Source organism: Amia ocellicauda, chromosome 12, assembly GCF_036373705.1.
Source record: "Amia ocellicauda isolate fAmiCal2 chromosome 12, fAmiCal2.hap1, whole genome shotgun sequence".
Lineage (NCBI taxonomy): Eukaryota > Metazoa > Chordata > Actinopteri > Amiiformes > Amiidae > Amia > Amia ocellicauda.
In genome coordinates, this window is record NC_089861.1 from 32,555,331 (window position 1) to 32,580,484 (window position 25,154).

Genomic DNA, 25,154 nt, shown 5'->3' on the forward strand with positions numbered 1-25,154 from the left:
ATGCAGCATCAGCATCAGTATCAGGCAATATATAGGTCTGAACTGTTCCTTCTCTCTTGCTCTCTCCCCCTGTCCTGCCCTCCCTCCCTTTCCCCCGCTCCCTCTCGACGCGATCCCTCCCACCTATCCTACCTCCCTCCCCACCTCAGACCCCACTCCAACTCCACCACCCCCTACCCTGCCCCACCCGATGCTCCTGTGCCCGTTGTGTGGTGAGGGGTTCGAGCGGCCGGCTGCCATGGCAACACACCGGCGCCGCCGCCACCCCCGGGGACCCTGGAGCCACGCCTGCGCCGACTGCGGACAGCTCTGCCACAGCCAGGAGGCACTGCTGAGCCACCGGCGCCTGCACACCGAGGAGAGGCCCTACCTGTGCCAGGTGAGACACACTGAGAGACTGGAACACACAGAGACACTGAAAAAAAAAATGAAAAAAAACCTCAGGCAGAGTACAAACAATTAAGGACATGGTAGCGATTTTATGGTCCGCAGAGACAATCAGTATGATGGAGAACACAATATTGTTAACGTGTGCCCATTTACAAGTTAAATGAATGAATAAATAAATACAGCAGATCTGGGTTTTTCTCTGAAACATAAGGACTAATAAATTACTTAATTTGTTCAACTCAAAGTTCATAAATATGCTCTTATTAGGACTCAGAAGCATTATGATGCTGTATACTGTACCTTTGCTTACTGTAAAGGGTTTACTGAAATGTGTGTATTTTAGTCAAACTTGCACTTAAGTTTTTACATTCATAAATGCCATGACTGAAACGTGCACACTTTAGTTAAATTATAACCTGCTATATTGTAGCTGCTGTTACTGTATGATTATTCTTGAAGTGTTTGTATTTTGTTTCAATTGTAACAGGCCCTGGTTAAGGGTGTCTGCTAAGTATATTAAAAAAAACATGGAAAAAAGTGTTGTTTGCAATTACAAATCTGTAGGAAGAGTAATAAGTTAAGGGAGTCAAGTTGTGTGTTTAAAAGGCATATCTAATAGCACATATCCGGTTTACAATACGATTACAATAATACGGTAAAGTATTGCTTGTCTGAATAAAATGTTGTCTATACACGTTTATAGAACACGTTTAACAGAAACCTGGGTATTTATTATGCTGTCTGCAATCATGTAAAGCTCCTCCCACAATGGTGATGGACACGGACGCTACGGCAGTGGAAACGAGGCATGAGACACTGACATACTCCCCTCCCTCTCTCTCTCTGTCTCTCTCTCCAGCTGTGTGGCAACACTTTCAAGAGAGCCTCCGGTCTGCAGCGGCACAAAAGCATCCACGCCAGACCCCCTCCACTGCCCCCCCACGAGACACGGCAGCCCCCACCTCCCCGGGACAAGCATCCCCTCCCTGCCTCACAGCCCCGCCTCACCCTGGACGCCCCCTGTGAGTTACACAGCTGTGTTGGCAGCTCAAGTTAGAGTGCATGCTACAGTATTGTACTGAGCAGCAATGTACTGTGTTCTGCACTGCAAATTTGTAATTCAAATACTATACTATAGTCCCCACAGCACTGGCTCCAGTCTGGGCCCCTATACTGTACTATAGTCCCCACAGTGCTGTGCCAGTCTGGGCCCCTATACTATACTATAGTCCCTACAGCGCTGTGCCAGTCTGGGCCCCTATACTATACTATACTATACTATACTATACTATACTATACTATACTATAGTTGTAAATGTACTAACTAATAATCCCCCTTCCATCACTCTCTCCCTCAGCTCTGTGCGGTGGTGGCAGCCTGTTGCCCTGGCAGTGCCAGCTGTGTCACATCACCTTCAGTGACCCCAAGACCCGGGACCGTCACATGAACGCCAAGCACCCCCCCACCCTGCACCCCTCCCTCCTCGCCATGCCCATCAAGACAGACCCTGATTGACCGGGGGAGGGGGGAAAGATGTTTATAATTTATTATTATTATTTGTATTATTATTATTATTATTATTATTATTATTATTATTATTATTATTATTATTGTTGTTGTTGATTTATTTTGTTGTTATTTATATAATCACTTTCCCCTTCCCCACTTCTCCTCCTCCTTCCACCTCCTTCTTTAAACGTCATCATGCCCACCCATTTACCATTCCGCCCCGCTCGCTAACCAATCCTTACCAACCTGCCCCCAAAACTGACCAACCTATTGTCCCTTTAAACAACCACCCCACACAATAACCAGTCCCCCTAAAGAACCCAACCCGACATTCAAACTGACAGATTACCAACCAACCCCCCTGTGTGCCCGGCCCGGCCTGTCATAGTGGAGGGGCATGCGGCTCTGACTTCGCAATAAAGCCCTTGAAACTCATGCCTTTTGTGCCTCTGTGTCTCTGTGCTGGTTAATAGTAAAAATATAAGTAGAAGTTTTTATGTGTGTGAATGAATGTCCCAAATTATATTATTACAAGTTACAGGTTGTCGGACACTGATGTTTGGACATTCACATTTTCAGCCTTTGAAGCTGCAGTGATGGTCAAACTGGAAGATGATATTAAGAATGGGACTTATCTGACTGATGCCAACATAAATTATACATTATCTCACTTAAAACAGGGTGTATTAAAAGCTACAGGCAGGCCTCATATTGACTGGCCTTGGATAATGGGGGTTAGGCAGAGAGAAGGAGAATCAGTGCAGGAATATGGGATACGTAAGTGGGAAGCATACAGGGATTACTCTGGCCCCCCAGAGCCAAAGGAGGATGACCAGGAATTTGTGCAAACAGTTTTGACTGGTCTGAGACCACATTTGCAAAAAGCATTCGAAGTTGGAGTTAATCCAAGGTAGACTTGGGCAGTTGGGTTGGGCAGGGAACATAGTGAACAGGCTGAATGAGAAGACGGGGGATGGAAAGAGCAGCCACACAAACCTTGCCCGCTGCACTACCAATGTTCACTTATGAACAAGTGATGCAGATGAATGGAGGTACAAAAATAGGACAGACTGGCCCCCACTGGCATAGGTCAGGTAGTAAGAAAAGGAGGACACTGCTATTTGCAAGCACAATGAGGGGATCAGTTGTGTGACATGCTAATAGATACTGGAGCCTAGGTTTCAATAACTAATCTACCTCTCCCAATTACCAGGGAATATGTCATTATTGAGGGTGTGGGTGGTGGTGCAAACAAGCTTTTAAATCAGAGCTGACATTACTGGATGTTGGATGCATTTACATAGTTACAGAGTTTCATGTATGCAACACAAGTGAAGGAACAATCCTAGGAAATGATGTGCTAGGACAGTTAGGGGCTATAATAAATGGTAAAAAGGCAGCGATAAACTGCACTAAAGGAGGGCAAGTAACTTTGCTTCAGGTACGAAACAGTCGACCCGTGTAAGCCCAGTTAAACTGTATAATTGGGAATGATCTGATAATGTGGGGGGTCAAATCTGTAAGTCAGTTCCTGGGGTGTGGACATTGCACAACAAGAGTGTGGAGAATTCAACAATGAAATGGCTCCTGTACCAGTGATACCAGAACCCCCACAGAGACAAGATTCACTGCAATCAGATGCTGTGAAGGCAGTTACAGAAATAGTTAACCTATACAAACAATGGACACACAATTGAACTCACCTTTACTGAGGTGCCACAAACTTTATTTTACTAACATGGTGGCGAATTGTCGTTGGGGACGAACTGTCATGGAGATTAATTGTCGCCTGGGTGAATTGTCAGGGACGAATTGTCACGGGACGAAATGACGGGGACCCATTTTATTCAATGCATGCAAGGGAAGAGCACCCCATCACCCATGAAGCGATAAAGCAACTCTTAAAGCTTTGGCAGAAATACCAACAAATATATACATGAAGTTTTGATGGGAGTATTGGTTGCGAGGGCACAGAGTGTCCTTGGTGGGACCTGGGACAACCAATCATGATATATTGGTGTAAGATGAGACAGAGAAATGGACTAGAGATGATTGGCCATTTTCTCAGGCAGAAATCGCATTCCTATCATAGCGGGAGTTTGCATGCCTTTTGTTTCAGGGTTCCTTTGTTATATATGCAGGCAAACAAACAAAAAGTATAGCTGACTCTATAGCTGACTCGTGAGTGTCTGCAAGCTTGATTGGAAAAAACTGTTTCTGGACGAGAGCTGTACCCAGCTATTGTCTTTATGCAAAGCTGGTCCCCAACCTATCTGCAAGTGAGGGCCATCTTTAATCCAGTTTGATTTTAGGAGAGTTCATTTAAAGCCCTCTTCAGTGACCACAATACTAACCTACTAATACTAACTCTCTAAAATTACACTTACTGCTTTAATATCTGACACTGATGGATATTGGAACGGTGCACAATTGAGAAATGGGACTTGGTGTGTGGCCACCTCTGCAGAAAGCAGGCACGTGCACAGGTAAGGCTCAACCTGTGAGACCATGCTTTAAATAAGACTTCCAAAGTGCCCATTTTCCTGATGGCAGCTATACCCCTCCACCTACTACCCCTCTACTTCCTCCACCCCCCCCACCGGGACCGCACTTCGGCAGCTCTACCTCTCCCCCCGCCTTCCCCCACCGGACCGCACTTTGTCACCATCACCCCCACGGACAGGGTGCACTTTCTTTGGCTTGCGCCCATGCCCCCCAAAATGTCTATGCATGCCACTGGCAGAATGCATGACAGTAAGGGTTGAGGGTGGAAACATGGAAATTGATTTTGAATACAGTGAGAGAAAAAAGTATTTTATCCCCTGCTGATTTTGTACGTTTGCCCACTGACAAAGAAATGATCAGTCTATAATTTTAATGGTAGGTGTATTTTAACAGTGAGAGACAGAATAACAGCAAAAAAATCCAGAAAAACACATTTCAAAAAAGTTATAAATTGATTTGCATGTTAATGAGGGAAATAAATATTTGATCCCCTATCAATCAGCAAGATTTCTGGCTCCCAGGTGTCTTTTATACAGGTAACGAGCTGAGATTAGGAGCACTCTCTTAAAGGGAGTGCTCCTAATCTCAGCTTGTTACCTGTATAAAAGACACCTGTCCACAGAATCAATCAATCAATCAGATTCCAAACTCTCCACCATGGCCAAGACCAAAGAGCTGTCCAAGGATGTCAGGGACAAGATTGTAGACCTACACAAGGCTGGAATGGGCTACAAGACCATCGCCAAGCAGCTTGGTGAGAAGGTGACAACAGTTGGTGCGATTATTCGCAAATGGAAGAAACACAAAATAACTGTCAGTCTCCCTCGGTCTGGGGCTCCATGCAAGATCTCACCTCGTGGAGTTTCAATGATCATGAGAACGGTGAGGAATCAGCCCAGAACTACACGGGAGGATCTTGTTAATGATCTCAAGGCAGCTGGGACCATAGTCACCAAGAAAACAATTGGTAACACACTACGCCGTGAAGGACTGAAATCCTGCAGCGCCCGCAAGGTCCCCCTGCTCAAGAAAGCACATGTACAGGCCCGTCTGAAGTTTGCCAACATCTGAATGATTCAGAGGAGAACTGGGTGAAAGTGTTGTGGTCAGATGAGACCAAAATCGAGCTCTTTGGCATCATCTCAACTCGCCTTGTTTGGAGGAGGAGGAATGACCCCAAGAACACCATCCCCACCGTCAAACATGGAGGTGGAAACATTATGCTTTGGGGGTGTTTTTCTGCTAAGGGGACAGGACAACTGCACTGAATCAAAGGGACGATGGACTGGGCCATGTACCGTCAAATCTTGGGTGAGAACCTCTTTCCCTCAGCCAGGGCATTGAAAATGGGTTGTGGATGGGTATTCCAGGATGACAATGACCCAAAACACACAGCCAAGGCAACAAAGGAGTGGCTCAAGAAGAAGCACATTAAGGTCCTGGAGTGGCCTAGCCAGTCTCCAGACCTTAATCCCACAGAAAATCTGTGGAGGGAGCTGAAGGTTCGAGTTGCCAAACGTCAGCCTCGAAACCTTAATGACTTGGAGAGGATCTGCAAAGAGGAGTGGGACAAAATCCCTCCTGAGATGTGTGCAAACCTGGTGGCCAACTACAAGAAACGTCTGACCTCTGTGATTGCCAACAAAATAGATCAAGTACTTCTAAATTGCGAATTACCTGCAATCGCATAAAAAGCCTCTTTGATCTTTAGCACGCTTAAATGGCCAGGGAACACAACAAATGAAACCAGCAGTTTAGAGAGAGCGAGTGCCACTTTGCGAACTGCACGGCACAGTATTCTTGCTCAGATGTTCAGCATCACCGATAGAATACATGAAGTGTCCGCTGGCAAAATACCGCAAAGCAAAGCACACTGTCTGTTCAACAGTGAGGGCATTACTCCGGCGAGTGGCATTGGAGACGTCTGGCCCTAGAAGCCGGCAAAGATACTGAATTCCCTCCGATGAGAAATTATATCTTTCATAGAGAACATCATCGGGGTAAGATAGAGGATTTGCACGGTCTCTAAACACCCTCACCCTGCGGAGTGAGCCCCTCAAACTGTGCGCCGATGTTGATTGGGTCTTCCAAATGTGGCAGCATTTTTCTCGACAAGACTGTGGGCGGAGGGGCGGTGCTTATATAGGGTATCACCGAGTTAACCACGAACATAACCTGCTCGGAGCAGTGTAGAGATGACACGTATATTGCCATGACAGCATACCTTGGGGAAAACTTATCCACCTTCGTAGTGCGGGTTAACCGGGAAGTTACACCCGACCTCGCAAAGTTACCCCTGAACTTACCTGGATAAGCCAGTTACCTCGCTTCATAGTACAGCCCTCAGGTCCAGCCTGTGAATTTATTCTTTGAGTTTTGTGTATCTTTTTGTTTGGCCATCGTGCCAGTTTATTTTGTTTATTTAATAAAGCCTGTTTTGTTTACCTGTGGTCAATCTCCAAGCCTCCATTACTGGATACCCTGCCACATATGGTGTTAGCAGTGGGATAGTGCCACCGGGAGGCTTGGAGCAGTAGTTTTTGAAAAAAAAAAAAAAAAGAAAATGATAATGGGAAAGAGGAGCAGACAGCAGCAGGTGAAGGAGTGGTGGTGGTCCTGGGTCCCCAGCCGGTTTGGGCCCCTGGACTGGGCTGCAGAGCAGGAACAATGGAGGGCTGAAGGGGCCCCCATGTGCCCGGCCTGTGGCGAGTTCGGGCATGACCGGGTGGACTGCCCCTATGGAGATCTCAGGTTTGAGGAAGCCTGGAACCAGGGCCTGGTGGGGGATGTGGCAGAGTGGTTCTGGGTGAGACCAGGCCCTGTCGCCTCCGGAGCCCGTGCGTCCAGCGCCCAGAGGGGGGGAGCCCGTGCGTCCAGCGCCCAGGCCTCCGGCAGCAAAGGAGCAAAGGAGAAATACCTGCTGCCTCTGCCTCCACCACCCAGAGCAGAGCAGCAAGAGCTGCCTCGGCCTCTGCCATCTCCACCGCTTCCACCTCCACCAGCAGAGGGTGAATGCCTGCTGGTTCTGCCTCCTCCACCGTGGGAGGACTGCGTGCCCCTCCCTCCACCACCAGCAGAGGGTGAATGCCTGCTGGTTCCGTCCCAATCAGGGAGAAGTGGAGCTCCCGCTGCCGCCTCCATGGCCAGGGGCTCCCCTCCCGAGTTCACCGTTGGAGGGTCCACTGCTGGTGCTGTCGCCTCCCGAGGGTCCCGTTTGGCCTGGGGTTGCTACCAGTCCTGCCATGGGGGAGGAGCTGGGGCTGCTGTCCCCGTCCCCAGAGCCAGAGGGGGAGGAGCTGGAGGCTGCACCCCCTGAATTTTTTTTGGGGGGATGGGGGCAGGCACGGTCTCCTCCTCAGCAGCCTTTTCATGTGTTGCTGAGGAGAGACAGCGGATGTGTGCCTGGTTGCCGGGGCTGAAGCCATCCCCAGCAACGGAGGGGGACATTCCGCCCTCTCTGCCATCTGCGGGGGACCTCCTGCCACTCCCACCTCCGCCCTCTGAGGTGGAACTCCGGCCGCTTTTGCCTCAGCAGCCTGAGGAGGCTGACTTTCCGGAGCTCGAGAGGGAAGTCAGCCTGCTGCTGCCGCCACCCGGTGATGCCGCGCCCGCACCGCCTGAGGAAGCCAGCCTGCTGCTGCTGCCGCCTCCCGGGGATGACGCGCCCACACCGCCCAGGGTTGCCAGCCTGCTGCTGCTGCTGCCACCCGGGGACGAAGAACCAGTGTCGTGGCTGCTACTGTGCCCTGAGGGGGCACCACCACTGCCAGGGAGATTTATCTCACCCGGAGGTAGAATCTGGAGGGGAGGGAGAACCCGGACAGGGAGAGGCACCATTGCCTCGCCCAGGGTCACAGAAAATACTGTTTTATTAGGTAAAGTATTTTACATTTAAATAAAATAAAAACATTCAAAATGTTTATACTTATGATTAAAAAAAATTAAATCAATTCCTAAAATCACTTAAAAAAAAATTAAATTAAATTAACTTAAACAAAATACATGAACTCAAATAAACGTGCAATAAATCAAATAAACTTGTGATTAAGGGCAATACTGCCAAATAAAACCATTAAACAAATAAACAATATGGTCAAATACATTTAAATTAACTGAAAATGCATCAGATAAATCATAAAACTAATAAAACCATAAAATAAAAAACAAAACCAAAACAATCTGATGCATTTAAAATTAAAAACCAAACGGCCAATGTATTTGACAAAAGAAAAAACAAAACAAAACCAACCAAATACCAAAACAAAACAAATGCATTTAAAATCAACGAATTCTTTAAAAACAATTAAAATTCATTTTTCAAATCATATTTTAAAAACAATCATTCATTAAAAGTGGTTAAAAGATCTTGGACTCGGGCTCCAGCAGAGGGAGACGGCTGTCCCCGGAGGTGGGTCCCATCATGTTTACAGAAAAGGGAGGACAGTACCAGAGTGTATGACCCTGGGAGAGTAGGTGGCTTACCGTTTGGCCCTCCCGCCCTCCCCTCGGTGTTGGGTTCCAGCTGGGGAGGGGGTGGCCGATGGTGGTCTTCCGTACTTTGTACAGGGAGGGGAGGTGTGTGGCAGGGAAGGGGTTAATTGTTGATGATGTGCGGTCCGGGTGTCTACACATGGGAATCGACCCACCCACCAAACTAAAAAATGGACCAGCCCTTCTGGCATTTGCGAAGATTGCCCGATCTCAGATCAGCAGGGAAACATGGACCTGGGAACACAAAAGGAAATTGGGCTTCAAGGCATTCAATACAGAAAACAGGAGACATTTCTTCACACAGAGAGTTGTCACAATCTCCCCAGCGATGTGGTTAAAGCTAAAAATTTGGGAACATTCAAAAATAGACTGGATAGGATCCTTGGATCATGTGATGGAGTGAACCCATCTCCAATAAAACCACACTAAGCATTACTGGTTTAGTGTGATTCAGTGTTTTGTAGTTAGGAAAACACCTAAATGTCATTAATGGTTGTAATTTGTTGTATACATATATATATATATATATATATATATATATATATATATATATATTATAAAAGGGGGAAGGTTGGTATTAATAAATCACTTATGAACTTACCTCTTGTGGAGGGATTTTTTTTTTTTTTTACTTTCTTATGATCTTATGTAACTACACCTACCATGACACTCTGCTGAAACAAGAACAAAGATCAGATGGAAGGGAACAGAGTTAAGGGTTGTGGTAATGATGATCTCTGCAAACAAACCATGTGTTTGTAACTTCTGGTTTGGATCCCTGGATTGGGTATCATCAAGTGTCTAAAAGGAGGGACTGAAGAGGGCAAAATCAACTTTCCTAAAATCAAACTGGACTCGGCATTAAACATGGCCCTGACATGCAGATGAGTTAGGGACCAGGTTTGCATAAAAACAATAGCAGGGTACAGCGCTAGTCCAGAAACAGGTTTTGCCAGTCAAGTTTGCAGACACTCAGGAGTTGGGTATAATTGTTTTTTGATGGCCTGCATATAGAACAAAGGAACCCTGAAACAAAAGGTATGTGACCCCCTGCTATGGTAGGAATGGGACTTCTGCCATTGGGCATTCAAACAATCCAATGCATTTCTCTGTCTCACCTTACACCAAGTAGTCTCTGTGCCCTCTGAACCAATATGCTCTTTAAAACAACATACATATTTGTTTGTATTTCTGCCAATGCTTTAAGAGTTGCTTTATTGCTTCATGGGTGATGGGGTGCTCTTCCCTTGCATGCATTGAATAAAACACCCGGAGCTGAGAATCAACCTGAGTCCTGAGTCTCTGTGGAAAATGGAGAAAAAATCCACTACATGTTTATTTATTTAGTTGTTGTTTATTTAATTCCTGGTACATCCTTTATAGTTTGGAGTCTGCTTGTAGTCGCCAAATAAGGAACATACAGAATAAAGTGTGGTGAGGGACGTTTCTGAATTATAGTATTTTTTTAAATGCAGGTTAACATTGTAATACTGTAATAATAAAGTAGTAGTAGTATAGTAGTATAATTTTGGTTAGGAGTAGTATCCCTCTTCAGTAGTTTGTAAAAGTAAGTAGGATAATAGCTGCAGTATAATAGCAAATATGTTAGTTACTTTAATTATTATTATTGATCATACAACGGAAAGACCCCTAAGAGTAATTAAGCTGTTTCAAGAAACGACACTACAACTACCAAGATGCTCTGCGGCCAGCTCTCGCTTCCTAACGCCTCCGTCGTGTTTTAATGTCGTCATCTCTCTCCGCCTTCCAGAGTGTTCGGACCTCCCTTTGTGTTCCAATGCGACGCTGGTGGTGGGAGGGAAAGAGAGTGGACCATCACAGCACAGCGCACGCAGGTATGTCTCTGGCAAATATGTATACATTACGCATACAAAACAAATATATGAATGTTTAATTTATTTAATCAAACTCGTCCATTAAAACGGGAATTTGAGCTGTGGGCTGCAGTATATGTTATGAAGTAAGAATATGCGTTGTGTTTGTAAAATAAGGTGTAGGCTATATAGCAGTCACAGTACACTGTAGATGTCCCGATGCTTTGCCTGTTGTATATTGCGATTCATGTTTCAGTTTATTGTTGGTGCAATAATAGATGCGTTCACTATGTGGGACAAAGATGGGTCTGTGCAGTAGCACCTCCGCAGGCCGCTGACCTGCACACCCGCTGTGACCTGATCACATGCAAATCTGAAATGCAAACGGTATAAAACACGACTTGTCCACTACTACACGTTTTATTTTGGTGCGCTACAGCACTTTTCTCCCATACGACAGTACAGTGTTGTGTGGTATAAACATAGTACAGTGTAGTGTAGTGTGATCTGGTATAAACACAGTAAAGTGTTGTGTGGCATAAACACATGAAAGTGTAGTTTGATGATTGTGTGGGTATAAGAACATAAGAAAGTTTACAAACGAGAGGAGGCCATTCGACCCATTGTGCTCGTTTGGTGTCCATTAATAAAGTGATCCAAGGGTCCTATCCAGTCTGATTTTAAATGTTCCCAAATATTCAGCTTTAACCACATCGCTGGGGAGTTTGTTCCAGATTGTGACGACTCTGTGTGTGAAGAAGTGTCTCCTGTTTTCCGTCTTGATATCTGTCTGCTGTGTATACGAAGAAGTCCTTTCTTTTCCTGTACATTGTAAAACAGAGTTGGTTAAAAGTCTGTGACTGTATTAATCTCTCTCTCTCAGAAATACTCCACTGGAGCTACAATCGAATCAACCCCTCCCCTTCAGGGAGCGGTGGGAGGAGTTAGTTGCTATGGAGACGGAGGCTCCACCAATCAGCCAGGAGAAGGCTGGCAGCCCTGCTGTAGGGGGCGGGGCCATGGACATGGACACAAAGGGGCTGGAGTCTGGCAGCCTTAAAGGGCCAGTCCAGAGTGTGGGACCTAGAGTCGACATTCCAGCAAAGAAGGACCGCCTGGAGCCCCTACGCCGAGACATCCCACAGGCCCCCTCAACACCACTCACCTGTAAGTGGGCTGGCCCTCTCTCTCTCTCTCAGTCAGTGTTTCTGTACTGTAGCGTCCAGTCAGTCAGTCAGTGTTACTGTACTGTAGCGTCCAGTCAGTCAGTCAGACATTGTCTAAATGAACATCCTCTCCCTCCAGCCGCCCAGTTGTCCCTGCAGTGCCTGGAGTGCCACATCACCTTCAGCGACTTCAAGGGCAAGGAGCGCCACCTAAAGAAGCGCCACCCGGCGGAGTACGAGGCGGCGGTGCTGGGCGACGCACTGTTCGCCTGCTATGTGTGCGACCGGCCCTTCCCATCCTCCCGCGAGCTGCTGGCTCACCAGCGCGCTCACACGGACCGTACGCCCTTCCGCTGCCCCGTGTGTGGCGCTGCCTTCCCCCGCTCCTCTGAGCTCACCCTGCACAAGCGGGCACACTTTGGCCAGGCTGGCTATGCCTGCGCTGACTGCGGCAAAGCCTGCAAGACGCTGACCCTGCTTCGCTACCACCGACGCACCCACACCGGCGAGCGGCCCTACTGCTGCCCCCGCTGCCCCCGCCGCTTTAGCCAGTCCTCGGGTCTCCACCGCCACCTGCTCACCCATGCCCAGGAGGAGGAGGAGGGGTCAGGGGAAGGGCCAGGGAGTAGGGGAGCAGGAGCTGGAGGTGGAGGAGCAGGAGCTGGGGGTGATGCAAGTGAGTTGTTGGTGTTTTGTCATTTGTAGAGGGGTCTGGAGGAGAGGAAGGTGGGGAATGAGTGTATCAGGCTGTCAGTCAGTCAGTCTCTCTGTCTCTGTGTGTTACTCTGTCTGTCAGTTGTTCTGTCTCTGTATCTCTATATGCCAGTCAGTCTTCGTCTCTGTCTGCATGCCAGTGACTCTGTTGTGTTTTCTGCAGAGGAGAGTGAGATCGTCCACAACTGCCCCCTGTGTCATGTGACCTTCAAGAGTGCAAAGACCCGGCTGAGACACATGAAGCACAAGCACCCAACACAGGCGCCCACAGTGCTACCGCAGCAACAACTGGAACTGCAAACACAACAACTCCAGCAAAAGTCTCCCGAACCTCAGCTACACAAAGAGCCCCTGGGATTGGAGGCACAAGCGCTGTATGAACCACAACAACATGACCTGCAGCTTCAACTTCAGCCACAAGAAGCCCTGGAACTGCAACCACCGCAACAACAACTAGAACTCCAAACACAACCAGAAGAAAAGCCGCCATTGCACACACAGCAGGAGCAGCAGCCTGGACAGCCAGCACAGGCGGGGCAGCTAACAGGGGAGCCCCCAGAGCTACAGCAGCTGCCCCAGCAACAAGAGATGGAGCTCTCACACCCCTGCCCACACCCATACCCCTCAGCACAGCCGGAACTGCTGCCACAGCCCCTGCAACAGCTCCACTGCCAGCCGCTGACCGCCCAACAGCCGACACCAAAACCACTGCCACAAACACAGCAGCAACAACGGGAGCAGCTGCAAGAGGCGGAGACACAGATGCTGCAGACTGGACAGGAGCAGCCAGACACACAGGCCGCGCCAGCCACAGAGCCCGCGCCGGACACGCAGGCCGCGCCAGCCACAGAGCCCGCGCCGGACACGCAGGCCGCGCCAGCCACAGAGCCCGCGCCGGACACGCAGGCCGCGCCAGCCACAGAGCCCACGCCGGACACGCAGGCCGCGCCAGCCACAGAGCCCGCGCCGGACACGCAGGCCGCGCCAGCCACAGAGCCCGCGCCGGCCACGCAGCCCGCTCCGCCCACAGAGCCCGCTCCGCCCACGCAGCCCGCTCCGCCCACGCAGCCCGCGCCGGCCACGCAGCCCGCTCCGCCCACAGAGCCCGCGCCGGCCACGCAGCCCGCTCCGCCCACAGAGCCCGCGCCGGCCACGCAGCCCGCTCCGCCCACAGAGCCCGCGCCGGCCACGCAGCCGGCTCCGCCCACAGAGCCCGCTCCGGCCACGCAGCCCGCTCTGCCCACAGAGCCCGCGCCGGCCACGCAGCCCGCTCCGCCCACAGAGCCCGCTCCGCCCACAGAGCCCGCTCCGCCCACAGAGCCCGCTCCGCCCACAGAGCCCGCTCCGGCCACGCAGCCCGCTCCGCCCACAGAGCCCGCGCCGACCAAGCAGCCCTCTCCACCTACAGAACCCCCGCCGGCCAAGCAGCCCTCACCAGCCACAGAGCCCATGCCTGCCTCGCAGCCCTCACCAGCCACTCAGCGCTCACCACCAGCCAGTGGGAGGATGCTGGAGCAGGAAGAGCTGAGAGAAGAGCTGAAAATACTGCAGGGGGAAGAGCGAGGGGAGAGGCAGGAGGAGGGCACAATGCTGGGTGAGGGGCTGGAGGACCAGAGAGAGCAGGAGCAATTGCAAGATGGGGGGTGTCCGGTTGGACTACAGAGTGGCTTACAGTTGCACCAGGCAGCAGGAAGCTCGAGACTGGGCCAGCTGCGGGGCAAAGGGAGCCTGGAGAAGGAGCAGCTGCCAGGTCAAGGATTGGAGCAGACGCAGAGCTCACCCCTTGAGGTTGAGAGCTCCCAGCTAGAGCAGCCACATATGGGCCTGAGCCCAGAGCTGGAGCAGCAATGGAGCCCCCAGTTGGATGACAAGGGGAGTCTGGACCAACCACAGCAACATGCCTTGCAAGTGAACCAACCACAAAACTTGCAACTTGACAAGCCACAGCAATACACCTTGCAACTTGAAAAGCCACAGAAACGCACCTTGCAACTTGACCAACAACAATGCCGCCTAGAAATAGACCTTCAACAAAAACAACACAACTTGCAATTGGAGCAAAAACACAACTTACAACTTGACCAACAAAAATGCCGACTAGAAATAGACCTTCAACAAAAACAACACAACTTAAACTTAGACCAACAACAACAAAATCACAATTTTCATCTTGACCAGGAGGACCCAAAGCAGCACAGCTCACCCCAGGACCAGCAGCAGCCACCCCAGCAGCCATGGCAACAGTGCAGTGTGCAGCTGGACAGGCCAGCACAATTCTCCCCAGTTCTCTCTGCGCTAGAGGCCCCTCCTACACAGCAGCCTCACCCACTCCCGTCTCCCCAGAGACCCCCCCAGAGCCGTCAGAATGCAAACCCTCAAGCATGCACACAGCAAACCCGTTGCCTGGAGCTGGGGAAAGAGGAGGCCCCGCTACCCCCTCCGTCCTCCTCATCTTCCTCTGCCTCTTCCTCTGCTCATTCAGCCCCCCGCCCTGCACAACGGGGAAGGAAGCGCCGGGTAGGGGTGCTGTGTCGCCCCACGCCTGCTAAGCGGCAGGGACTGGGATGCGAGGAGTGTGGTCAGAGGTTCGAGGGGACGATTGGGCTGAGAGGACATAGAGAGAGGGAGCACAGACAGGGAGAGGGGGAGGGTATGACGGAGGAGGAGGAGAGAATGGTTGAGGGAGAGGGTGATGAGGAGAGAATTAGAGCGGGGCAGAAGGAACGAATGGGAGAGGTGAAGGAGGACCGTATGCGAGAAAAAGCGGCAGAGAAGAAGAGCACAGGGAAGGGAGCAGGAAGGAAGAGGAAAGGACAGGGAAAGAAGAGAGGAGAGGGACAGAAAGAGAGTTTGGGAAAGAGAAAGGGAGATGGCATGAGGGAAGTGGCAGGGAGGGAGGAGCAGGATTTGCGAGCTCCCCCCACCCCAACACATTGTCCAGCAAGGAATGCCACAGGTAGAACCCGAAGTTCTCCACGGAACCCCCCACCGACCAATCCCACCCCTTTTCCCCGTGCAGACTCGTCTCCAAGGGGCAGGGGCCGGAGAGGGGCGGGTTCAAGGACGTCACTGCAGGCCGTCCCCCACCACCAGGAGAAGGAGGGATCGAGAGGACTAGAGAGGGAGACGCCACCTGTACCTCCATCCCAGCTTCTCGATCCCAGTTTGCATCTGCCTCTGATTTCCACTGCGACAGAGGAAGAGGAGGATGCTGGCATGAGGAAGAGGACATCGACAAAGAGGAGGAAGAGGAGGAGGAATCCACCTCCACAGCCCGAGGAGGAGGTGGAAGAATCCCAGGCTTTGGTGAGGAGATCGGTCGGAATGTCGCAGGATTCAAGAGTCCGGGAATGGAGACTAGGACTGGAGGAGGAAGAAGAGAAGGAGAAAGAAGAAGAAGAGGAGGAGGAGGAGGAGGAGGAGGAAGACGAGTTTGGACAACCAGGGTTTAAGAGGAGGGCAGTGGGAGAGAGGGAGGTGGGAGAGGAGGGGCAGAGGGCAATGGAAGAAGGGGATATTTTTCCACGTGTGGATGACTCTCCGCCTCCTCCCCCTCTTGCCCTCTCAAACCAGGGCCAGAGCAGTATTGGAACCAGAACTCCGGGTTCAGAGGGGGCGGCACAGAATGGACCTGTGGCACAGCCTAGGGATCACTCTGCTCCTGAGCGAGGAGAAAGGGAGGAACCGGCACTGACACTGAAACAGCCTCCTCCTCCCTCCTCTGCCTCCCTCGCTCTCCTCCTCCTGCCTCACCCTGGACAAGAGGAGGGAGAGAAGGAACGAGAGATCAAGCAGGAGCTTCTGGACCAGGTAGCCGCTGGACAACAGCACCAACAGCCCAGTGGGGACCAACCGAGTCCAGTTGACATGGCTGTCCAGAACCAGACAACTCAACCTGGATGCTGGCTTCAAGAAGAGGACGAAGAAGCAGGAGAGACTGCACTGAGTGGGCTGGGCCAAGCAGGGCCCCAGAACCTGAGCCAGGGGGGTCCAGAGACTGGTCCATTTCCCACAGGGACAGGCACTGGTTGTACTGGGCCATGGAGGTCAAAGGGCACACAAGAGCGAGAGACTGAGACCGGGCAGACAGGGGCCATCAAACTGGAGGAAGAGGAGGTGCAAGTGGGGGAGGAGGAGAGGTGGAGGAAAGGGAAGAGGATGCAGGGGGAACAGGCTGAAGGAGGGGGAGGAAAGGAAGGAGGAGGAGTTGGAGTGCTGAGGGGGAACGAGGGACGGCAGGGGCAGAGAGAGGGGGAGGATGAGGATGGGGTGAGAATGGGGCAGGTGGGCGCTGGGGGGCTCCTGTTCAGATTGGAGTCACCGATGGAAACCTGCGGTATAAAGGAGGAGGAGATGGGGGAAGGGGTAGAGCTGGGAGCATTTTTCCAGACTTCCACTGCTGTCATAGAGGGTCTGACATTGCATCTACACCCGGGAGAGGGAGGAGGAGGAAGAGGAGCATTGTCTTCCTCTCTGGAGGAGGAGTGTCCTGAGGAGCAGATTGTCTTTGAACTGGAAGCCATGACCACCACTGTGGAGGTGCTGAAGTCAGAGGAAGGAGAGGGGGAGGAGGACAAGGCACAGGCAGTAGGGGACGGAGGAGGAGGGAGGGTGTCCCATTCCTCCGTCTTGCTGGAGGGCTTCTTCCCGCCGGCGGTGGCGCTGGGTGGAGGAGAGGAGAGTGGGGTTGAGAGGATGGGCAATGATGGGGACTGTGAGACAGAGGTGAGTGTTTGCTCATTCAGTCTCTCTCTCTGTCTCTGATAGACGACATAAAACAGTCCGAACATTGAAAGACTTTCTCACCTATTTTTGTTTCTCTCCCCTCCACCTCTCTATCTTAGTCCCTGAGTTTTAGGGAACAGTCTGTGGTCCCTGGGCAGCTCAGTCTGATGGAATCTCTGGGGGGCCGAGTGATCAAAGTGGAGGAGGTCCCACCCGAGGCAGAGGAGGGTGCCCCCCCTAGCCAGGTGAGGGAAAGTGGAGAGGGGGGGCCGGAGGAGGCTGTGGATGGCGGGGTGTGTGTATTCTTGGTGAAGGAGGAGGACCCCTTGGTGTTGGACGAACCCCAATTTCTGCACCACATCCAGACTGATCAGGAGACACAAGGTAACATACACACACCGCCACAAGAGCGCACACAGTGTATCTGACAGTGTGTTAGTCAGTGTGTCAGTCAGTCACTGTGTCACTTTTTAATGGAATCTTATTGTCTTCACAGGGCCAGATTCAGTCAAGCTCCCGGAGAGGGGAAACAGGGCAGGAGGAGGAGGAGTGAGAGAGGGGCCCTGTGAACAAGGCATGTTCCCCCTGGTGAAGGAGGAGGAGAGAGAGGTGGAGGTACAGCGAGAGAGCACGCCTGGGGTGGTGAGTATGGGGCAGAGGGTCAGTCAGTTGGTCAGTCAGTCCGTACTTGTGTGTGTGTGTCAGGATTGACCTCTGTCTCTCCCTCTCCCAGATCTCAGGGCAGACTTGGCCACAGATGGAAGAGGAACTAGAGCACAGCGGCCAACAAGAGCCTGAGCCACGATCCACACCACTGCCTGCCCCTCACCCTGCCCCTCACCCTGCCCCTCACCCTGCCCTCACACAGCCCAATGAGGAGAGGGGTGCTGGGGAGCTCGTGATGGAGGGAAGTGAGAGGGAGAGAGAGGGACTGACACAGAGAGAGTCACTCAGAGTCAACTCTCATTTCCACAGAGAGAGCGGTAGTAATTATTATTATTAATACTATATTCTTGGTATTATTTATTTTGTCGTTGCTATTCTTATTATAGTTATTTTTTATATTATGGTTACTATTGTTATTTTTACTTTTATATTTTTTTTGTTGATGTTTTTGTCATTATTATTCATTATTAATATTGTAATTCAGGGTTTCCATGCATCCTGGAAAACCAAGAAAATTACTAATTTCATTTCCAGGCCTGGAAGAGTAATGGAAAATAGGCAAAACTGTAAATATCCTTGAAATGTCCTAGAAAACGGTGACAATCTATTTTGGCAGAATTAATAAAGTATGAACTAGGGCAGTGATGGTGGACCTATGAACTTGTTTTGCCAGCCCCGCCCCTCAGTTATCTGAGCTGGTTGGCACTATTTAATTTTTAAGTTCATATTACTTAACAAGCTACATAGTTGTCACAGTGGCCCATGCTCCTATTTGCTAAAATACCAAATTCCTACAACAATTTGTAAGGATGTCATTAAAAGCATTTTCTTATATTTTATGTGAATTTGGCATTTTCATAAGCATTGCCTTATGATTGTATGATGAACCCAAGCCCACATGGTTGTGATTAGCACGTTTTAGCACCTGTGTTGTCTTTTAAGTAAACGTATAATGTATTTGCCATAATTAAAGATACAATTGAACCTTTTGTAGAACATATTTAGTGCATTCAGTGAAAGTTCTAATATAAATGATTTGCTGACTATTAATAACAGAAATGCTCAAGTGCAAAGCAAGCCTGTTACTAATACATTAGCTTAAGGCTAAAGTTTACTGTGACACCGTTCAGAATTATTTGAATGCATTGTATAAATCGATACTCCTCTTCTGTAAGTTTTTGAAAATATGATCTGATATTCTCTGAAGTTAAATCATTAAATTAAACAACTAACATTGTTAAATTGTGATTAAATTAAAATACATGTTAAAAGCGTAAGTAGCCATGGCAATAACGTCATGGAAAAAAGCTGAAATGTCTTGGAAAAGTGCTGGAAAAATACTTTTTTAAAGGGTGGAATCCCTGTTATTACTATAGTTGTTGTTTTTCCTGTTTCCTATGTTTATTGTTATTGTCTTCATTATGGAGACATATAGAGCCCAATAAAGAGACGTGTTACTGTGTTCTAGGCCCACAAAACCTTCCAGAGCACCTGGGTTCCGCTCTAGAATGTGGCGGGGATTTAGAAGGCTGTGAGTCCGAGCCGGAGGAGGAAGCGGTTGCCATGGCGCATTTCTATGTGAAAAAGGAGGAAGAGGAGGAGGACTGGGATGGAGTCGGGGCCCCCCCCGCAGATGAGCTGAGCTGGCCTGGGGTCCGAGAGCATCGTTGGAGCAGAGACAGGTGACTGAGCATAGTGACTCTGTGTCGGAGCGTCTGTCAGTCAGTGTGTCTGTCTGTCCAGATAGTTTTGGTTTAATTCTTGCACCGCCATAGCCGCTTATTGAGGGGCTTTTACAATTCAAATGTAAATATCTCAACGTATGTGAATTTCTCGTGCATGTCTTGTGGGTTACAACACATTTAAATTAAATATGTATACGATGTTTCGACTGTAAATTATTTTTTATTACAAAATATACACAATTGAAGAATCATGGGTGATATAGCTCTCATCTGCTTGTCCTCTGATTGGCTCAGCAATCTTGATCACATTGCAAACCCAGGTCTCTGTATCAATGCCTTGATCAAGTCACCTGTTTGATCATGTATACTAAGTCTTTTGTATTAGGTGTAGGTTTGGCGACAGGCTGGTGTTAGCGTTTATTAAACTGTTGTTGGCACTACAATTCGGTATCTATACAGGACTGAGAAGATGTCACGACGAGTACTGAAAACGGAAGAAGCACTTACACTGTTACTCAACGTGGCAGAAGGAGATTCTGATGGTGGCGTAAGTGATGGAGACAGTGACGCATCCTGGGCCGTTGAAACCAGCAGCTCTGACAGTGAAAGTGAAGACGCCAAGCCACATTTATCTGATGGTGAAGCAGAAGCAGAGCCAACCAGGGGAAGAGGTCGTGGTCGTGGCAGGTCCAGATCCATTACTGGAGAAACCACTGCTGTCCCTGCATCTGCTGCATCATCTTCTCCAAGCGCAGAGACGAGCAGAGATGGGATAGTTTGGAAAAATATGAAAGCAGGTGGCACTACTTTGAGAAAGCGGGCAGCTGAAGATGTTTTATCTAAAACATCGGGCCCAACGCCACATGCAAGACGAAACATAGACACCCCCCTCAGTGCATTTCTGTTGTTGATCCCCATGCAACTGCTGGGTCACATTCAGCGCTGTACCATTGCAGAGGCACGACGGGCTCTGAATGTCCAGCACTGGGAACTAACCATGGAGGAATTACAAGCTTTCATAGCAATCCTGTTCGTCCGTGGTGCATATGCGGGCAAAAGCAGGTATGTGGAGAGCTACTGGTCAAAAGACTGGGGTCTTCCCTTTTTCAAGGAAACAATGTCACGAAATCGCTTTCTGGATATCCTGAGATACCTACGTTTTGATTTGAGAACAACCAGAGTGGCTCGTCTTATCAAAAACAAATTTGCCTTGGCGTCAGATGTTTGGGACACCTTCATCAGAAATAGCATTGCCTGCTATAAGCCTGGACCTAACATCACTGTGGGTGAGCAGCTGTTTCCCACAAAGGCCCGCTGTCCCTGGACACAGTACATGGCCAGCAAGCCAGAAAGGTTTGGTATCAAATTCTGGCTTGCAGTTGACACGGATTCAAAATATCTTGTAAATGGTTACCCCTACCTAGGAAAGGACGAGGTGTGCCCTGCCGGTGAGAGACTGGGAGACAGTGTTGTACTGAAGCTAATGGAACCATACCTGGGTGAAGGACGCAATGTCACTACTGACAGTTTTTTTACTTCTCTACATTTGGCCAGGGAGTTGAAGAAGAAAAACACAACCTTGGTAGGCAGTTTGAAGAAGACAAGGAGAGAGTTACCACCAGCAGCTCACGCGGTGCGAGACCCCCTGCACACCACCACACTATTAAGGCAGAATGACTGTGCCACCCTGAGTGTGTACAGGTGTAAAAGGAAAAAAAACATGCTTATTCTAAGCTCTCTGCACAAATCGGTGGCCATTGGAACTGATGCTAAACGAAGGCCAGAGACTGTTGTCTTTTACAATGCAACAAAGTGCGGGGTGGATGCAGTAGATCGAATGGCACGACTGTATTCTGTAAAAGGTGCTACTCGCAGGTGGCCTGTGTCTGTTTTTTATAATGTTTTGGACCTGGCAGCCATCAATGCTTTTTTTTTGTACAAGGAGTGCACCAGCGACACAATGACTCGTAGGGACTTCATTTTGCAGTTAGCCCTGGAGCTGCGGCAAAAACTTCTAGCAAAAAAAAACGAAAGCCGTCTGGCAAATGCCCCTCAACCTTTAGCCAGCTCTGCGTCCACTGGCACACGTACTAAAAGACAATGCCAGGTTGCTAAATGCAACAAAAACAGAACTTTTGATGTTTGCGCACGTTGTGAAAAGGCAGCCTGTGGCAAATGCACTGGTAGTGTTGAAAAGCGTGTTTTCTGCGTTGATTGTATGCAGCTGTAATAGACAGACAGAGCCATTTCAAAGTGCTTTCATGTGGCAGAAGATATTTTTATGCTATTTTTAAAATATTTGTTTTATAATTGTATAAGTGCTAAGATTTCTACACCCGTTTACACATTTAATGCGTAGTTTTCATTTTTTTCATGCTTATGGATATGTTCTCGTTTTTGAAAAAATAAGAATACTTTCAATGTTTCTGCCATGAAAATGTCGTGAGGTTCATAAATAAAAATATTCTGTTTTATCCAACTATTTGTTTTACATTTTCGTCTCAGTGCTGTTTTATAAAGGAGATGCACATTTTGCGGGTGTGGCGGTTGTATGTAGTCCAAAATCTCACCGGTTCTAGTGCTAAGGTTACACCTCTCTCTCTCCTCTCTCAGGTTTCTCTCTTGCCTGTTGTCAGTGACGCCACCTTCGCCCCCTCCCAGGGTCAGTGTGTGGGGGGGACGCTCTCCCTTGCAGTGTTTCTCTCACTTCCTGGACTTGGGGGTGTGGGAGGGTGTGGCCCGCTGCAGCTACATCCAGCCGGTCCCCTCAGCCAATGAGGTCGCCAGGCTGGTCGGAATCCACATCGCCATGGGAACACTTAGGGTGAGTATAATTTGATGCTTTGTAAGGATTGCAAAGCAGTGTCTGGCCTCAGTGTACAGAGTTAATTCTCTGCATAACTCAGCTCAGCTCAGAGTTTCAGGAATACGTGTTGGGAGCTCTCTGCAGAGATGCTCGCATTACTATTAGAAAACCCACATTTTATTTATTTTTCCATTGCAATCTAAGCACTTTATCCACCGATCATTTAATATTTAATATTAATTGACTGACCCACAGACTGACACAGCATCCCTCTCTCCCTCAGTTCCCTAGCTCCAGACTGTACTGGCAGAGCTCTACCCGTGTACCCCTGATCGCCGACGCCCTGTCAGACACCCGCTACCGCCAGCTGATGAGGGGCCTGAGACTGACACAGGAGAGACTGGGGACAGAGGCGGGCTCCCGCAGCGAGGGTGGACTGGGGCCGGTGGTGGCCAGGGTGTGCCAGGGGTGCAGGGAGCTGCCCAGGGAGAGGCGATGTGCGGTGGCAGAGCTCGCAGTGCCCCTGGGGAGGAAGGAGAGCCAATATCGGAACATTGTCCTGGTGGGGGCCAGCGGGAGAATCCTGGACTTCTGGATCCAAGAGGAGGAGGAGGAGGAGGAAGAGGAGGAGAGAAGGGGTATGGCCTGGGTGATCTCCAAGGTGACAGAGACCCTGCAGGGCCAGGGGGAGGGTAGGGCCTGTGTGTTCCTGTGTGGGCGGGGCTACGCCTCAGCCCCCGTGCTGGACCGCCTCCTCCTGTCCGGAGTGTACGGCACAAGCTGGGCAGAGGTAGGAAGGAGGGAGGGGGAGGAGGAGGAGAGGGAGACCAGATGGGAGGAGCTGGTGAGAGCAGATGGGAGGATGGTGCTGGTGCGGAATGAGAGAGGGGCATACCTGTCCACCTTTGTGGGTGGGGGCGGGGAGGAAGCGCCAGAGGGGGGTGTTGATGGTGTCCCGGAAGTTTGTCGGCAGTACCGGGCCTCCACTCGGGGCGCTGGGCTGACCCGCCGGCTCCTGGGCCTGTACCGGACCCCGGGGAGTTGTGCTAGACCTTCAGACCCCACCCAGGCGGTTCTGTGGCACTTGGTGGATTTGGCTCTGGTGAACAGCTGGCTCCTATACAATGAAGGCCACACCGGCTCTGAGCATGACGACAGGGTCTCCAGGATCAGCCTCATGACGTTCAGACTGATGGTGGCTCAGGCACTGGTGGGGGGAGAAGGGGAGGCTGAGGAGGGGCAGGGAGCCTCGCCCCCCCCGCCATTGTTGCCGCCGCCGCCTCCTCCTCCTCGCTCTTCATCTCAGTCTCCTCCTCCTCCTGCTGCTCCTATCCTCTCCCAGGCCCCCAGCCAAGTCACCCCCCCAGCCTCCTCTAGCACCTCCTTCTCCCATCTTCCACCCTCTTTCTCCTCCCTCCCCTTGCAGCCCCCTCCCCTGACCCCCATCTCCTCCCTCTCTGCCTCCTCCCAAACCCCCCCCCCCACCTCCCCTACCCAACCCTCTCTCTCCTCCTCCCCTTCCTCCCAGCCCTCTGTCTCTTCCCCCTCCCTGGCTGCACGGTTCGATGGGCAGGGACATTGGCCGGAGCAGGGGGAACCCAGACACCCCTCCCCCTGTCATCGTAATGGCTGTGGCCGCCTGTGCAGCGTGCTCTGCCTCAAGTGCCACGTCTTCCTGTGCATCACCCATGGCAACAACTGCTTCTACAAATTCCACAGCCTGACCTAGCCCAGCTTACAATCCAGTAGTTTCAGTACAGTAGTTCAATTCAGTAAAGTTTAATAAAATGCAGTTTACTACACTACTGTCCCTCACTACACTACACTACACTGTGTTTCATCACCCTGTATCAGAAATTCCATCTCTCCATTGCTGCCTCTCTCAGCCTGCAACGCCTTTTAAACTGGGGTCAACGCAGCTGGGTCCGATCACTAACGTGCATCTCTTTGTTTTATTTTTTTTATTTATTTATTATTTTTGGTATTGAGCTCTGTGTCAGGGCCTGGTCCAGTAGCACGCTACAGTGCTTGCCGCACTGTGAAAAGGGTGTATAATTGATTTTTATTGATTTAAGATGTCCAGTGTTGAATTTCTGCTAAGTTATTTGTTACTATATTGGATTGTTCTGTCTTGTCTTTTTGTTATATAAAATGATGCAGGCAGTGGGAGGGCTGCGAATGGGGCCTCTCTGCTTCTCCAGCAAGGCCCGACTGTGTACTGTGTGCACTGGCACTGTGCCTGCTCCCCACAAGAAAAAAAACTATTAAATTTGTTTGTCATCATATAAAAGTGTCAGGACTCATTATTCTGTGTGCCTACCTGCCTGCCTGTCAGTGTTGCCTGTTTTTCTGTGTGCTTCTGTCTGTGGTGCCTGTTTGTGTAAGGAAAAGGGTGGACTCCGAATCAGGACGCAGCGGGTTCAGAGCGCAGTATGAAACCTCTGGACTCGGTCACAGACCTGCACTCTCTCCTAATAAGGAACATCTTCCACGGTGATCCCACTTGCCACTGGCGTCACAGCTGATAGATATTGGAGATGATCAGATTATCACACTGCAGTGAAGGCCACTGTCTACTCGCCTTGAAGGTTCCCCAAGCGGAGTGGGCTGGTCTAATGAGGTCCCAGTTGGACAGGAGACGCTCTGTGTGTGTCCAGCCAC

The 25,154-nt window shown here is 50.2% G+C and overlaps 2 protein-coding genes across 2 annotated transcripts; both read left to right on the top strand.

The window, feature by feature from the left end:
- Window positions 1-121: 121 nt before the first annotated feature.
- LOC136764965 (zinc finger protein 22) lies at window positions 122-2,335 on the top strand. Its single transcript, XM_066719368.1, has 3 exons — window positions 122-379; window positions 1,250-1,412; window positions 1,749-2,335. The coding sequence occupies exons 1-3, from the start codon at window positions 191-193 to the stop codon at window positions 1,904-1,906; spliced, it is 510 nt and encodes a 169-aa protein (XP_066575465.1). The 5' UTR covers window positions 122-190; the 3' UTR covers window positions 1,907-2,335.
- A 5,464-nt stretch (window positions 2,336-7,799) lies between these two features.
- On the top strand, window positions 7,800-24,802 carry znf576.1 (zinc finger protein 576, tandem duplicate 1). The gene is made up of 13 exons (XM_066717903.1): window positions 7,800-8,196; window positions 10,668-10,752; window positions 11,615-11,898; window positions 12,037-12,573; window positions 12,775-14,519; window positions 14,955-17,336; window positions 17,456-17,720; window positions 17,833-17,978; window positions 18,070-18,319; window positions 19,471-19,684; window positions 20,147-21,915; window positions 22,267-22,511; window positions 22,777-24,802. The coding sequence occupies exons 1-13, from the start codon at window positions 7,800-7,802 to the stop codon at window positions 24,220-24,222; spliced, it is 9,765 nt and encodes a 3,254-aa protein (XP_066574000.1). The 3' UTR covers window positions 24,223-24,802.
- The last annotated feature ends 352 nt before the right edge of the window (window positions 24,803-25,154 follow it).